Raw genomic sequence first — 17,395 nt, forward strand, 5'->3', positions numbered from 1 at the left:
TCTCATTCAGTAGACACTAGGTATACAGGTGCTGTTGCTCATGTGAACAATCATACTGAATTCAGGAGAGGTCTTTTTAATGAACACTGCAGTACAAATTAAGTGACTGAAATGAATTAGCAAGAATCATTAACATTGCTGAAAAAAAGAAGTTTATGGAACAAAATAAAAATTCTCTAGACTCCAAGTGAATTTTCTGTAGCGTGTTAAAGGAACACAGTTGTTGTTAACTAATTAAACTCTGTAATAGGTGTGTGAGCGAATGAAAATGTAAACTGAACTACAGCTATTGTAGCCCATAAATATCATCAGAGTCAGACCAATGTGATAAATTCTAGTTGTTATGTGCTCCTGAGAAATTTTATTTTTCCATTTCCCACAAGATTTTTTTAAAGTCACAGCAGTTTAGAATATCCCTTTTTTCTTTTATTAACAAACGTTCCAGAAAATGTTTTCCCAATGTTGCCTAGGGCTGAGGGGTCTGGAACAGTTCAATCCTAGAATTGTCACAATAGAGGAAAACCACCTTTGGAATAGAGGAAAGACAAACACCTTTGCATGCTGCTTGCTTGTCCATGTTTGCGTATTGGGGATATGGATCAATTCTCTAACGCATTTCACAGTGACCTCTTGCAGAGTGAGCTGAATTAGTTACTGAAGCCAAAGATGGTTTGTGGGCACTTGCAGTTGTGTTCCTCCACTGTGTTTGTACAAGTGTGCAGGACGTTACAATGCCTGTGTATGTATGCATGTATGCTGAACATAGGCCAGAAGTTACGTTGATTTCACGCAATGTTTTTGGGCAAGTCCATCTGAACACATTGTGCAGCCTTATATTTCTGTATGTGAGTGGGGATTTGCATTTACTTGTTTTGCTGCAATGTTTCTAGCCTTAGTTAAATCTGGAAGCAGTCAAAAAATATATTGCTTTGGTTTAATTAGTTTGATAGAAAAACATCCTTTCTTGGGCAGTAATTATTAGTTGTGTATTATTAAAAGGAAGTAATTCACATTCAGTTACTTAGCAGAAATAATTGAATCTTCTGATCCAGTAAACTAGCTCACTTTGGATTCAGCTGGTTTTTAATTTAAGACCTATAGAAGAGGAGACCTGTAATCTCACTACAGGGAATTGGCTTCACTTTCCTGCAGTTCATAAACCACAAGAGTGAAATTGCAATCCCCCACAGCAGTTTTCTCTTTATTTTTCACATTTGCTTGAAAGTTTAATTTTATGAGACAGAGCTGATTTTAAAGTTTAGAGGGGTTTTTTTTTTTGATGTTTTGGTGCGCTTTTTTTTTTGCATTTTTTTCTGGAACAAAAGGACTACCAGCTCTATCTGTAGTCTGGGCTGTAGTCTCAGACAGCAGCAATTTGAGGATGTTTCAAAGATGTAAACACAGTTGGGTACTGTGATGAGCCCTTTGGCTATGTTCCAAGAGAAACACAAATAGCTAACTAGTTTGGACCAGATCTACATGGAGCTGATTCTCAGCTGGAGTAAATTGGCAGAGCTCCACCAGCTTTTGAGCCATTTACACCTGGTGAAGAATCAGCCTCCCTACTTCATGGTAGCTTGTATGTATGCATTTTCCATAGGTTTTTACAGAGTTGATGCGTTACTACATCAAGAAGTACATGGTGACTTTGTGTTGTGCTTTACATGAAGAGCTGTAAATAGAGCCACCATCACAGGGGCTAATTGTTACACAGTTACTCGAGTTGTTTCTCTTTTCCCTGACCAGCTTTTATGGGGAAAAGTAATTTACCACTTGTTGTGAAGTTGTTTAACATCAGAATACTTCCTTTGGATTTTTTGTTCATATATTAGTTTTATTTAATAAATTAGCATCATTTAATAAGAATTAATATGAAGATTTTCTTCCATAGTCAGAAAGCAGAGTAAATTGGAACCAATATTACAATGCAGGGCTGCACCTGTGTGTCACATATTTATAAATATGTAATTTACATAAGTATATGATATTTTTTTTTAAAGGTTATCTCAGAATTCCTAGTTAGCTGAGTGATCATCCAGGTACTAAAGCTGTACCTTTTTGTTATAGACAGTTATGTTGCAGCAGTTGGTTTCTACTACTATACTGTGGGGTAAATTTAGGACTGCAGGAAAATATGACTTCGGAATTTGGGATTGCTTGGATGTTTTTCACTTCGGGTAGAAACATAGCATATGAAGTATCAGTATGTGCTTTTTTAAACAAGAAGTTCATCTGTTGCTAAATTGAAAACATTAAAAATAATACAGTTTGTGCATATATGCACACGTGCTGTATTAATTTATTAGTTTTGGAAGCATTTTCGTGCTTGTTTAACTCAAAATGGCTTTGAATTTTCTAAGGAAGAGAAGGTAAAAAACCAAAAAGGAAGGAAAAACAGAAGAGAACTGGCAAACAGTTAGTCCATATGGCCTAATTACTCCTGGTATTTTGAGAAGAGAATGTAAACCTGTTGAGTTACTAAACTGAGAAGTGGCTACTGTGAGGGCCTTTTCTATCAATTCTCAGTGCACCTACTATATATTCTATGTATTTTAGTCACGTTTCATCTAGGAGAGTCCCTCCAGGAGCTGCACTGTAAAAAACCCCACAAGTGTAGCATCTCCATTTGAAGGGATAGTCCATCTTCTCAGTTAGCAAACTTCTGCAAAGTCTTAGAGGACTACGGTAAACTCTACCTGGATATGTGAAATAACGTTCTTTATCTGTCTGGTCATTTGGTAGTGAAAAACTGTAAAGATGCCATGCATAAATGTGCCTCAAATTATTTTTCCTTATGGATTGGCCTATTCGTGTCAAGTTTTCCATTTGAAATGAAATGGTGACTGTGCTGTGGACAGAGGGGCTGTTAATTCCTTAGCTCTCTTAACCCTTCTTCTTTCTATGGCTATCAGCAATCAGTATCTGAAGTACAGTCTGGATAACCTGGCTGTACCTATATTTTTACATACTGAGAATCAGAGAGACTGAGGGAGCAGACTGAGACATCAGGAACTCAAGACCTTAGCATTAAATCCCAAGACCGTACTGGAAGTCTGCACAGTTCTACATCTGTACCCTCAGCATCAAATCTCTTGGCTAACTATTCCAAATTAGCTTTTACATTTGTTTGTTGGATGTATTTTATTATATTTTTAAAATACCACATGGTGTATTATAATTTGCCTCCCAGCAGAATTAAATAAACTATTTGCGTTTGGTGTTGGCATGTTTTAAATTCAGTCTTTCATTAATTTTTCTTCTTACCTGTTACCTTCTGTTTTCTTGTTATGAAGATAAAGTAGATTTCATTTTATTTTTCATTGTTTTGTAACAGATTAATGTTTAGAAATGATCAGTTCCTATTAGTCACAGCTCATTCTTTCTTCTTTTCAGTCAGAGATGTATGAAATCCTTTACTAAACAAAAGATGAATGATTTAGTGTGTAACTCAAATTGCAAAAGAAATAATTACTGACAAAGGGCCATATTCTGATTTTTATCCTCCTTTCCTTTTGTGAAAACAATCATTTAATTTGATTCGGAGCTTTAAGAATGGCAACCTCGGATGCAAAAGCAAGTGTGGCAAAAAAACCAAGAACATAGCAGACTTCCCCATGGAAGAAACGTTGTTGGCTATGGCCAGCGGACTGACAGAGGATCTGAGCTCAATTTGCTGCTCACTGCAGCCTCCCAAACTAACCCTGTGGAAGCCATCTTGTGCCTTAGCACCTACATTCCCCTCCCTCCTGCTTTCTCCTTTCTACCTACTGAGCTGTACTTTGTGGCCATGTGTTCCAGGGGATAATTTTACATGAGAGTAACTACCGTTTAACATTTATTAGTTTTAAGTATGAGGTCTTAGCTTTCATTAAAAAATCCCTAGTTCCAACGTTATGATTGAATGAATCTAAGTTTCTTTTTTGTGTAATTTAATTCTTTTTGTACACTGCTTTTGTGCCTCTTCTCTAGAATCATACCACCCTTGTCTTGTCCTCTCACATGGAAGTTAATCATAATATAAGTCTCCTCATACTCAAAACTTAGGAAACCTGGTTTTCTTTAAATCTCAGTTACGCTGTTAAAATGCTCATATGCCAAGATGTTGAATGGTGTTACAAGGCCTGCAAACAAAGAGTGCCCTGCCAGTCCGTCTTAGCACTAATGGCCTAATAGCTAATTTCATCTCTTGCCTGCTTTTTACAGTCCTCTTGAATGCGAGGAATAAAAAACAGAAATATGTGTGCTATTTCACAACTACTATAGATGTTGAAACAGCCAATACCCCACAAAAAAAAAAAAAAGGGAACTTTCATGAATCGGTATTTGAGTAAAAAGTAGTAAAATACACAGTAAACTGGTTAGTTACTTATTGAGGAAAGGCTAAAAAGGCAATTAAAGAGATTGGGTAAATTCAGCTAACACAGTGATGGGCAACATAAAAATATGAACACCTGAAGGATGTGAACACCAGGCAGACAAGGAAGGTACACAGTGTATATAGTACTGTATACCGGTGTTCACAGCACTGTAACTAGTTATAATGGTAAGATTAAATCAAGACCAGGAGAACTTAGACATAAATATCCAACAGTGAGATTTCTTGGGCCTGGAAATCAGGTGTGTTGGAGTTTTGCCTGTGATTGCCACTGCCTCATCTGACTGCTTTTTGGTGCTCCATGGCCCTTGAGCAGTCATTTTTACCAGTGTGACTTTTCAGCATTCGTAGTCTGGTTTTCTAAATACTGAATATGGGCAGCTCTGCAATTGTCAGGAGGGGGAGCAGGAATGAGAAGACTGATTTGGTCCATTTTCCCACTGAGCTTCTTTACAGTCACCAGCCAATTACCTGTTTATTTCTCGGTAGGAGACAAATGACAACTGTTGTGGAGGAAAGACTGGAGCAACTTACATGTGTTTGTGAACCTTTGAAATTTTTGTAAGCTAAGGAATTCTAGTGAGAGAACTTGCCTTTCAGCTGCAAAAAAGATTTCTGTAGGAAACTTTACAGAAATGAGGAGGTACAATGATCTGTGCATTGTGGTTTAGTTGTGTATTTTTTGCTACTAAGATGTTTGCAAGATGCTGCCCACCAATCCCTTTGATACACCAATAGCTATTCAGTTGGCTGCCAACCATAGCACTTTGGAGGTATTGGACTATGAAAGGGAGTTTTCCCGTGAAGTCAAAGAGAGCAATTGCATGCCTGCTGGTGGCAAGATTTGTCTTATTCAGCTGGACAACTTAGACGCAGCTGTTGCAGTAGATCTTGCAGTCCTGAATTTTTTGCGGTAGCTGACACCCCACAAGCACTACAGGCAGTACCATGGTGTAACACTACGGGCAGTACCATGGTGTAATATCTCTTTGGCTGCCTTGCTGTGTTCATTTGTAACTGATGACCAAGTACTGTGGAGGGTGCCCTTGAGCTGGTAAGTGTACAGAGAGGAAGGAATCCATTCTTTAAGTTAAAACGTTCAAATTGAATCCAAGTAATGGAGAATTGGATTTCACTCTCTTCATTGCTTGTAGTAGAAAAATCCATGCCCATTGATAATTTTCTCCAGTCAAGTATCCTTTTTTGTGTCCCCTTTTTGTTCGTCTGCTGAGCAGATTGAGGTGGGTACCAGTGGTCTGAAAATTGAAAACCTTCAATTTCCACGTAAATTACTGGTCAAATCTGTGTAGTGCGTCACCGCCCTTTACAGTAAATCACATGTAAAACGAAGTTACGGCCCATTTAAATGACAAAAGAATTCTTGGACTACATGGTAGCTCTTTCCAGTAGTAGCTGAATAAAAGAAGAAAAACTAATAAATAATTAAGGTGGTAATACGTTTGACCACTGCTTCTTTAGTGTGACTCTTTCCTGTGATTATTGTAACAGAAATGCGTCTTTTAAAGACAGCTAAAGCGCTAATGATAGCTAAGAAGGTCATTCCTGGGAGGTTAAACTGGTTTAATTAGAATTTATGAGAAGGTTACTGTAAAAGTGCAGAAAGATGTTAAGGGGTTAACCTATAAGAGATTACATTGTAGTCAGTGTTCTGTTAAAGTTTGAATTAATTTTTCCCATGGGTTTTTCACATTCTAATTTTCAACTAAATGAGACATCTGTTTCAGAAAAGGAAAATTTGCTATGGTTGTCATAGCAACTATCATTCTGTAAGAAAATTATTCCAATGGTTACTTTAGAACAGAAAGATAGAAATTCAGTACATAAAGCAACATCCGATTGCTAGCACAAATTCTGATAATTCAGCCCTTTTTGTATGGTAGATTATTTGACCTGCAAAACTTGTTCATATGTTTTTAACATAAGGTTAATTGTGGTGTAAACAAATTCACTTCCAATATATTCCCCCTAGAGTCTTATATGTAGACAATCATTATTCTTATCATAATAATAATACCGTTGAATTTCAGTAGCATGTGGAGAGACTCAAAACTGTTTGCTTTAAGAAGATAGGACCTAAATCAAAGTACATTTCTACACATGAGCGCATCACTTCAGAGGTGAAATACATTCATGATGTATGTCTTTAATTGCCTAATACATTTTTCTTGGGTGTTTTTTGAGAACAGCGGATTTTTCTCTTACAGAACATGCATGACAGTATTTTCTGTATAAAATGTAAAATATTATTGAAAAACAATTATTAAAAAATTACAGTTTTCCTGAGCAAGCAGTAAGTGGGGATCCAGAAATTCGGTGCTTGATAGGAAGACTTTAACTTTGCTTTCAGGTTCCCTAATAAATGAAAATTTTAGACAAAGTTGTCTTTGCACAATATCCAGGTCACAGACTCGTTGGTGGGTATTAGAGAAGATTTTTTTCCCTACTCAGAAACTTTGATGGCTGTTTTGCAATAAATTTTCAGAAGAAGGGACTTGGGGATTTATAAAATCCCTGTGTGCATATAAAGATGGTTTTGCTTTGGGGGTGGGGGCACTGAAGTGTATGATTTGCCTTTCTTCTCTCAGATGGATAGCACACCAACATCCTCTGCTGAGTCCTTTCTTGGACTTCAGATTTTTAGTATTTTTTTTTTTGCCAGAAATATTCCAGACATTTCTTTCGATCTCGGGATTGTCACAAAAGACAGCATAATGGCAAATCACACAAGTTGTAACATCTCCCCTTCACAAAAGAACAGCTCCAGCATGCATAACTTACCAGCCCTGCGCTCAGGCGGCTGTGCGCTGCAGTCACCACAAAGGGAGGGAGGGAGGGAGCGAGGGAGGGAGGGAGGGACGGGGGAAAGTGCTTCTTGTCTTAATAAGCAGATCATGCCTATTCATAAGGGGAAACGGGCTTTTTAAAAAGTGACCGTGTACGGGCTAGCCCTAGTAGGGGCAGGCAGAGACTCTCACAGCTGCATATGCCATTTGTGGTCACTGGGATTTCAGCAGGATTAAGCTGACTTCTGGCAAGACCTGTGACAGTCATGATTCTTTCTCTTCCTAAATGCTTCATTGTATCCTTAAAGTAATGGGTCCCTAGGTTTTTGACATTTTCTTCTTGGGCAAATATTGATCTTTCCCCTCCGTGTCTTCCTGGGGGCAGGGGGTGGCCAGGGCCCTTTGGGCTGTGCCAGGCACAGCGGTGGGCGCAGGGCGGCACCTCGGCCCTCGCCCCCTTCCCACCCGCCCGTGCCCAGCGGCGCTGGGGGGAGCGGCGGGGGGAGCAGGGGCCCGTGTTCTCTGAAATCTGTCAGTGGCTTTAACAGCATGGTTTACTATGCTCACAGCTCGTTGGCATCCTGTTTGCCCTTGCTGTTTCTGTCAGTGGAATCTTGCTCTTGGAAAACTTGCTCTGGGCCTAAAGACAGTTTGTCAAACAGTTAAATATTTTCATCTTAGTGAAAAAGGATATTTTCATGTAAGACGTGGCACACAATCCCGGGGCAGGAATGGGTGGACAGTTTAGAAGAAGCCTAATCTCTGTATATTTTTACAAAGCCTCCCACTTCTATAATATCCAAGCACCTCACAGACTTCAGTTTGTTTATTTTCAGGGCACTCCTGTGAGATAAAAATACTTCCATTATGTCAGTGGTGAGCTGAACGTAAAGACAGGCTAATCAAGCTCCGCAGACTGGGGTTTGGCTTTGTGCAAGTGTTAGACAGTAACGCTGCTGGTACCTTACTGCAGAGTAAGCCAGTAACTAGAATCATGGAACCATAGAACCGTTTGGGTTGGAAAAGACCTTTAACATCATCCAGTCCATTAACCCAGCACTGCCAACACATCCACCACTAAACCATGTCCCTAAGCACCACATCTACAGGCTTCCTAAATACCTCCAGGGATGGTGACTCAACCACCTCCCTGGGCAGCCTGTTCCAATGCCTGACAACCCTTTCGGTGAAGAAATTTTTCCTAATGTCCAATCTAAACCTGCCCCGGTGCAACTTGGGGCCGTTTCCTCTTGTCCTGTCACTTGTTATCTGGGAGAAGAGACTGACACCCACCTTGCTACAACCTCCTTTCAGGTAGTTGTAGGGAGCAATAAGGTCTCCCCTCAGCCTCCTAACTAGACCATGAGTTACCACCCCAGCAGGTGGTAGGAAGGTGAGTGGTAGGAGGGTGAGGAGTCATGTACCTGTGAGCCAGGTGCTGTGCTTCCTGTGAGAAAAGGCTGCTAGGAATTCAACAGGTAACCAGAAAAGTGTGGTTTCAGAGTCCTGATATAGGAATACGTCTTTTTCTTAGCCAGCCGCCTTGGTCTGAGCAACCTGACTCAGGCCAAGGCTTCTGCTTCATCGCTACTGCTATTAGCATCTCTTCTTCAAACACCTTCACCTCCCTCATCACAGCTTCTGGAGGCTGGGATGTATTTCTGGTCTCAATAGCAGATACACAAAGTTTCACTTTTTTTTTTTTTTTCTCTTGGGACACCTGTGTACCCAGATCCTGGTTATCCAGGGTGTGTGATGAAGAGCTAGGAGATGAGCTCTTTGCTGTGGACATAGAAAGCCTTTCAGTGATCTGTCTGGAATAGTTGAGCCTTGTTTTGTCTGGGGAAGAAGGGCAGCCTATTTGTTATTCCCCAAATACAGATATGGCCAGAAGACATCAGTTAAAAAAATTTAAAAAAATTCCAGCCTAAACCTGACCCCTCAATTTTATGACATAGAATTAGAGCATAGTCAGCAAGACAGTTTACCACTGTGATATAATAGTTGTGAAATGCAGATTTTTAATCAATGGGATAGCGAGATACAGATAAATTGTGTTCTGACTGGCAGTGTTACAGTTCCACTGCTCCATGATGAGCTGCTCCATAAATATTTTTTAAAAAATGTAAATGCTTGTCTGATAAGAAATCCTGAATATGGAAAGTCTTACTTAAAAGCAGGTCAGCACACCAGAGGACAGAAGAAAATTATGTGTAAGAAAAGAAGCAGTATTCTTGTTCTGATGGGTTGCTTCCAATTAGGGAAACAAAGCAGCTTAGGTGATGTCTCTGACTTTGGAACTGGATCTGCTGTTGTGCCAGGGTCAGTCCTTGCCCAGCTGGTCATAGGCTAAGGGCTCAGCATGACAGGAGCCAATGTGAAATGTGTATCCACACCTAGGTAGCTGAGACAGGTGTTATTCTAGGTATTGTGGGAATCCAGCATGCTAATCCACACATGGAGATCTTGGTATCCAAGTCTTTTAAGAGTTACTTTTCACCTAGGTAGGGGAATGCTGTGAATATTTTACTGTGAATATTCTACTGAAAGTGGTAAGGACTGCACTGTTTTGTCACACAAGTTAAATAACACTGGTTATATGGAAAGAGGGTTTTACTGTGCACACGAAGAAGAAAATGAATGCTTTTTATGTCTCCAAATTCCATGCTAGTAGAGAGTCAATCTCCGTATTTTAATTAGATGACCAGTACATGGAAGTAGCACTGAAGACATTCTCCTCCTCTCTTGGCAGGCAACCTTGGTTTTATGGCTGGGGCTTTAATCTTCCACGAGGCCAAGCACTATTAGAGAAATGGAACCTTATTCCAGATGGAATAGATATTCTTATAACACATGGACCACCTCTCGGTAAGAAAATACTAGTGCTCTTAGCTGTGTATTTTCAGATGATTATACAGTAACTGATGGCTCCTCTTAGACAGAGTGCAACCCTGAAAAGTCCTAATTAACGTCCATACCGATTTCAGCAACACCAGAACTTCAGTTCAGGTTCATGTTTGATGATTACCTATGCTCAGTGGTAGGAAGTTAAATAATGGGTTAAAAAATAAAGCCTTAACACATAAAGCCTTAAGGAGCTTTATAAATCAGCAAGGTCTAGTTTTCCTGTGCATCTGTCCACTCTGCCACTGGTGAAATGAGTAGATTTAAAGCATGGAGCCAGCTTGAAGAGAAGTGCAGGACTGGGGTCGTACTTTTTTAGTGTTGTCATTTGCCCTCACTTGCAGTAGCGTTTGCCCACCAACAAGTACCCAAAGTCTGTATTTTTCCTCATCATGCTGACTTGGTGCATCTTCTGCCTCAGAAACCCACATGCTGACATTGTTTGCCTGTTCTTTGGACAGCGTGGGTGAAGTGCCTATCTGTAATGCAGTCTGGCAACACTAACAGACCAACAAGAAGTAGTTTTGCATTTGTGTTTTACAAATATTAATATAGGTGATACAGAAGCCAGGAGAAATTTCTTGTATTCCTAAATAATATTGAAATTATCTGTTACAGAAATACAATAATCACAGAAACTTGTCCATGTTCAGGAAAGGCTTAAGGCTTTTAACATGTTTTTCGATGTATTTAACATATAGCAAGCTCAATTTAATGCAACTTACCTGTTTAACTCTTAGTAATTTAATGAATGGACACGAACATGGGGCATGTACTTAAGTGTTCTCCTGAGTCTTACTGTAGAGGAGTGCTTTGTGTGAGAAGGCGGCAGTTGGTTCCTTTAAACCTTTAGATTCCCTAGTTTCCTGAAGCTAAAACCCTCTTGTCTTCCACCCTTTCTTTTCCTTTTTCAGAGCCTGGAGGAGAAAGTATCTAAAGGGTTTGTGTTTTGTTGTTTTCTTTAGAAAGACATGTTTGCATTCCACTGCTCACTAATCCTGGGGGAAAGGGCTTCTTTGTGAGCACAGTTTCTCACAGAAGGGCGTGTGTTTTGATACTTCACCTAACTGGAGTCTCATACCATGCCACAGACTGATATTAGTATGGATCTGTATTGTGAAAGTGGATGGCACAAATTATTTGTTTAGACCTTGAGATATCAGCTCCAAATGGTCAGTACTGAGCATAATCCCTGTTAGGATGCAAGGCGTGATGCTGGGTCTTTGATATAGTTTTATTTATAAGTCATATTTAAAACTTTTTCAGAAGCTTTTTCAGCACTGTTAAAGCCATTTTTAAAAACAGCTGATCAGCTGTAAAGAAATCCAACCTTTGGCTGATTCAAAGAATATCCCTGTATCTAGCGCTTGAAATCCAGTGTTGGAAAGTGGAGAGTGGGGTTTGCACCATCCAGCTTCAGCCACCTTGCTAATTTAGCCACCAGGCCTCTCCAGGCAGCCTCTGGAATCAGCAGAGGGAGGAGAACCTCTAGAGAGCACTGCAGAGCTGGTGCTCAACAGACATACTTTAATAAGAAATCTAAGAGTAAATTTGGTAATTGGAAAGTAATTTAATAATTTTAGTAATTCTGAGGAAGAGCTGCCCATGTCCACTGACTGTAATGGAATAACGTGAATTCTCCCCATCTCCATGTGTCAGTATTTCTTTTCTTTTCTTAAGCTTCAACTGTCCTTCAAGGATTTTCTTTTTTAAAAGTTCTCAATTGTTTTTTTCTCATTGATGCATTAATAGATGGCTCAGGCACAGAACCCTCTGTCTGAGGGCATCAGCTGTTGATCTCTGTGACACCCATGGCAACAAATACATGCCATTTCAAAAGGAATTAGCACTCTGCCTAACTTACAGAACCTCCTTATTTTGTGGTTCTGTCCACAGACATTTGGGGAGACAGGATCCTCCTTGATCCTCCCAGCCAATTATTTTAACCAGAAAGCTGATTACTGTTGTTCTGATCTTGGACAGCATCACTAGAGCTGTTCCTAATGATCATAAATAGTAATCAGCGCTCTTGCAAATTCCTCTTTTTTTTTTCTCCAGCATGGCTGCCTAAATTCTGTCCATCATCCATTTTCTTTGCTGCTTTCTCATTCCCTCACTTCAAAAGAGTGTGCATCCCTCTAAACTAATTAATACTACATTATTAGATAGATTTAAAATTGCCTGCATGATTCAGATGCAGAAGCACCACTAAGAGTTAATGGACTTTGTGTTTCTGTGTCAGTTAGGCACGTAACAAAACTCTGAGTAATTTGTCTTTCCTGTTTTATAGTAGTGCTTTTGGATGAAACCAGGGCAGGGATACACAGGAGGTTCACACAGGATGAGAAAACAAAGGTTAAAACAGCTATTATTGACCATTTTATGAGTAACCTGTTTATTGTAAAAAAAGATATGCCGTATATGACATAGCTTATGAAATACAGTATTCATGAGTACGGAATCAGTGCTAATGCTCACTTCTGTATCAGCATATTTGTATTACTTTTATGTACAGTATAACTTTTTAAGTCTTCCCCCTGATTCCTAAAGATCTGCATCTATGATTCTTTTATTTCTTTTCAAAAAGTTCACTTTTCTTTTCTTTGTTTGTTTTTAATTTAATTTCACCTTTAAGTCTTCATTTGTAGCTGTCTGCTTGATTGTCTATGACAAAGATTTATACTTTCCTGACAGCTGCAGAAACCTGTTTCAAGTAACCAAACATTAAAAAAACCCTAAGATGAACTCTAATTGGTAGCTAGGTGTAATCAATTATTCTTAGTTTGTGTAGTCAGGTGTACATAATAAGCTGCAAACATATGGGAAAGCTTCAGAAGGGCGATAATGCATGTAAACAAAAACATGTTCAACATAAATAATGCTTAATTTAATGGAGAAGTTAATTTTATGGATTTTTGTTTGTGAAGTTTTTGAAGTGGAAATACTTTTGGCTTTATGTTCACCACAGACATTTTGACAATTAACTGTTTCAAATCATTGAAGTAACAAAACCTATCGTTACAACACATTTGCTCTGAAAAAAAGCATGACTGGATTCCAGAGGAGTTGCTGGCCTCACTTTGACTTCTTCAATGCTTATTATTTCCTACAGTGAATTTTGACCTGCGTTGGATACCAAGAGTGACTGGTAACATCAGTTACCAGAACTGAGCATTGCTCTACTCTGTCTGTAATTGAGTGGGGCTTTCTCTTTGCACATCATCCCAACAGGAGCCAAGCAGCATCTTCAGAGGCATCTGAATGAATTAGGAGACTATGGCCATTAACAGAACTTGCTCTTTTTGACGCTCAGGATGCCACAGCCCCAGCTCATTTCTGGAAATTGGACTTAGCTTTCTTGAGTAACTATGATACAAGCGCAAATTTTTACCATTTTCATAAAACCCCACAGCATACTGAGCCCAGTTTTCAAACACTGGCATCTGAAGAGGTATTTCTCAATGTATGACCCTCCCCTGAAGCTCTAGCAGATTTGAGAGCTTTTCCAAGAGCTTGAATGCCACAGTTCTGGTGTTTTAAACCAGTTGGTTAGCTGCTATTTGGCCATGCTTGGGTGGACATCAAAATAAACACAGGAAAACTAGGTCCAGACTCTGTACCTCTCTGGCTGACGACTGTTTTCTTAAAGGCACAACATATTCATGCTTTTGTGGTAATTTAAGGGCTATAAAGCAATGACAGGCACCCAGGGAAAGTGCCAGAACAACTAAAGAAAAAAGGAACGGTTATGTATTTTAGATTTCCAAATCTGAGCCTGATAAAAATGGGAGAACAACAGAAAGAAAACAAGATTGGTTATTGCAAACCCTCTAATACAACAACATCCTTCTTATACTACTACTTTGAATGAAACATGAGACTTCAGTTGGCAGTAAGCATCCCCCTGCAGCATGTTTTTAGACATATAAGCAAGTTGGTGTACATTTTTGTCTGTATTCATAAAAAATGCATTTTTATACAAACTTTGTGCAAGTAAATACAGTGCTGAAAAACATCTACTGCAGAAGGGCTGAGTTTCTCTTCCTGTGTGAGGTCCATAGATTTAGGCTAGTGGGGTTTGCTGTGTCATGACATGCTTAAACAAGTTTTACTTGAGGATGTTGTTTTTTGGCGTGCTGTGAGTTCTGCACCTGAGTTCTGCTACTGTAAGATTCAGTGTGGTAACAATACAGTTTTATTATTAGCAACACAGATTGCATCGCATCAGTTAAAGTGTTCAGTTTAAAAATCTAGATCCCAGGACTAGATTTAAATAGCTAGATGTTGGTTTAAATTCTTTAGAGACTCACTTTGGACATACTGCTCATTACACCTCATTTTCTTAAAGGAAGAACAGATAAAACATTGAGTTTTCCCATTAACAGCAGGACACAAATGCTTTAATTGCAGTGTTTGGGGTTTTTTTTTGAAAAACAACTGGCAAGAGTTACCATAGTCCTTTTTCTTCGATGAGCTTTTATGGTTTTCCGCAAGTATTTTTCCTTCCTTATACTTAAAAAGGCAAATGTTTTTTTCCATGTCAATTCTTCTATGGCTGCTTATGAAAAGCCATGAGACATGAAATCTCAGAAATGCTGTAGAGCAATACAGTTTTTCAGATAACCTGTCTTATTTTAAAGCTTTATTTCCTTTTCCAAAGGTTTTCTAGACTGGGTTCCTAAGAAAATGCAACGGGTAGGATGTGTTGAGCTGCTGAACACAGTCCAGAGACGAATACAGCCAAGGCTTCATGTTTTTGGACATATCCATGAAGGTCAGAACACATTTCTTTCTATATCTATTTAGAAAACAGAAACACAGAAGTTGTCTGGTTTAGCCAGTGTTTGCAAACTTGAATGTCTGAACTGAAGCACTTCTGGAATTCAGATACTTTCTGAGCTGCATATATAGAGAAGAAATTGGCAGATACCCACTTTTCAATGTTTGTACTTCAGATTCTCTTTCACATTCTACATCTATAAAAAAGGGTGGCACCTCCTTCACAGAGAGGATTACTGTGAATTTTAAAATAAGAACACAAGTCCAGTAGTTACAGAAGGTGACTAAATATTAGGATTGATGGATTGTATTTTCCTTTGCTGAGTCTCTGTGATTTAAGATAATTCATGTAAGCTCTCTGTGTCTCAGTTTCCGTGTTCGTAAAATGGGTAAGGATGTTTTGAGGGGTGCTTCTAAGGCTTAGTCTTCAATAATTTACAATAAAAGTTTTCTCTCCTCATCGATGTGTATGTGAAGTTGAAATCAAGAGCGATGTCACCACTGACTTGTGTAGAAGTTCAAGATATTTATTCATGTATTTATTTCCTTTGTCAGGAAATATTTTGTACCCAGACAAAATGAAGTGGTTCTCTTGACTATTTGATTTTTAAATGGAAAAAAATTAGTTCCCTTCAGTAAATGATAACAAGTATGCTCCACTGAAGTTCATGGCAGCAGGAGTTCATCTCCAGGCAAAGGGTAGATGCTGTCTACTATGGAGAAGCCTGTCCTGTTCACATAGCATGGCAGCAGGACTTCAAGCAGTGCCCCCACCAAAAGAAACCACTGGGCTGTGCAAAAGTGTACCCCCTGGCATGTAAGCACGCATTATCAGCTGCTTAGTCCTTGGCAGTGTTAACTTACTGGCAGGAAAAGGTGCTCCACAACTGCCAGTTTTCTGCTTCTGGGACTGCTCCAGCCTTTGATGTAGGATCTCTATGGGTCTCAACAGTGTAGAAATGAACAAATGCAAAAACTGGAGTAGCTGGCATACAGATACTTCTGGTTTTGTGAAGAACCGTTACCCTTCCCTCAAGTCCCACTGTGACTTGCTGCTGGGGGCTTTCATTATGCTAAGTTAGAAGTGACATTGCTGAGAGGTGTGGTGGTGTAAAATTGGTGGAGAAGATATTCAGATTATTATTCTACAGCTCAGGGATTAAGTCCATTCTCCTCATGTGTCTTGTCTGCAGTAAGCTATTAGTGGCTAGCTAATGTCCAAAATGCTGTTAAAGCACAGAGTAAACAAACATGGGGCAGTACTTTTTCCTAACCCTTTGCTGTTAGAGCAGTCTCTGAGAGCTGTGAATAAACTCATTGTCTTTTCAGAAATCGTAAGCCAGGTGGGTTGCAGGGGATATAAGCAAACAGTTAGCAAGCCATGAAGCTTCAGGCAGGTAAACAAAATCACATCTGCTAAGACCAAACCCAACTTTTGCTCCCGAGGGAAAAGAATGGCACCTCAACAGAATGGTAGATCTTGTGAATTAATACAGTTGGCACAGTAGGTATCGGAACACAGAAACAAGGTACTCTTCTTGTTAACTATCATAATTTAGAGAAAACAAATGGGGAACTGCATAGCCTGTTTTGCAGTGGGATGCTAAATCTCTGCAGAGGCGAATTCCCATTGCAGACAGCCTGTGCAAACGAAGCTGTTCTTTGTAGAGAGAATGCATGATTTGAACAGATGAGTTCTTCCCCTGACTGAGCATAGCTACATATGCAGCAGTTATTTACTGAACATCCAGGAGGAAGAGGTGGTTAGAAGAGATGTTTCTTCCCTGTTCCCCCTCTGCACTGCTGTCTCTGGCAAAAAATACCTCAAACACATGGGCTTGCTGCTGATCGACCCATGGAAGTGACAAGGGGCATGGCAGCAACTCCAGCGAAAATCCTGGTTTAGCCATTAAAGCTAGTTCTTGGCTGAGGTCATGGCCAAGGAAACTCTGTCAGCAGTAGGACAGGAGTAAAACTGTAGCATTAGGAATCTTCCAGCAAAAAGAACATATTAGCAAGCTGATTCTGTTCTCCCCAAACATGTAGCCGAGGAGACAGAAAGTCCCAGCAGCAATGCTGACTGTCCTCTGTGCAGTTTGTGTTTTACACAGAACAATTGTTCTGCGGCAAACAGCAAATGATTTAAAGAAATGTCTGTGACAGGAACCTGACAGAGTTTTCTTCCCTCCCTAGTCCCTAATTATAGTGTGGTTTTCCATGGGGAGTCCAGGAGGACCTGCATTATTCAGGGTATTTTAACGAACAAAAAAGAAAGGAATTCGGCTACTGTTTCTTTGTTTGTAAATTATGCAACTATCAATGCTTCTGTAAGGCAAAAAATTGCACTCAGAAAAACTGTAGGATCCTAGGTACCTAGGATTTGAAGAGGTGGAACTCAATGTGTATAGCAATGACTATAGTTTCACTATTAACTTCATTAATGGGGAGATTGAATCTTAATACAAATGCTTTCTGCCAGGTGATTTCCCCAAAATCATACGTTTCTGATTGTGAGTGCTTTTCTTTGTATTGA

The 17,395-nt window shown here is 39.5% G+C and overlaps 1 protein-coding gene across 1 annotated transcript in view; it reads left to right on the forward strand.

Moving 5' to 3' along the window:
- MPPED1 (metallophosphoesterase domain containing 1) overlaps positions 1 to 17,395 on the forward strand; it is a 63,817-nt gene that overhangs the window by 44,412 nt on the left and 2,010 nt on the right. Inside the window, exons 5-6 of the mRNA XM_056341928.1 lie at positions 9,932 to 10,047; positions 14,744 to 14,857. Of these exons, the coding sequence (XP_056197903.1) occupies positions 9,932 to 10,047; positions 14,744 to 14,857 (230 nt within the window). The remainder of the gene's footprint in view (positions 1 to 9,931; positions 10,048 to 14,743; positions 14,858 to 17,395) is intronic.

The sequence above is a fragment of the Falco biarmicus genome, chromosome 5 (assembly GCF_023638135.1).
Source record: "Falco biarmicus isolate bFalBia1 chromosome 5, bFalBia1.pri, whole genome shotgun sequence".
Classification (NCBI taxonomy): domain Eukaryota; kingdom Metazoa; phylum Chordata; class Aves; order Falconiformes; family Falconidae; genus Falco; species Falco biarmicus.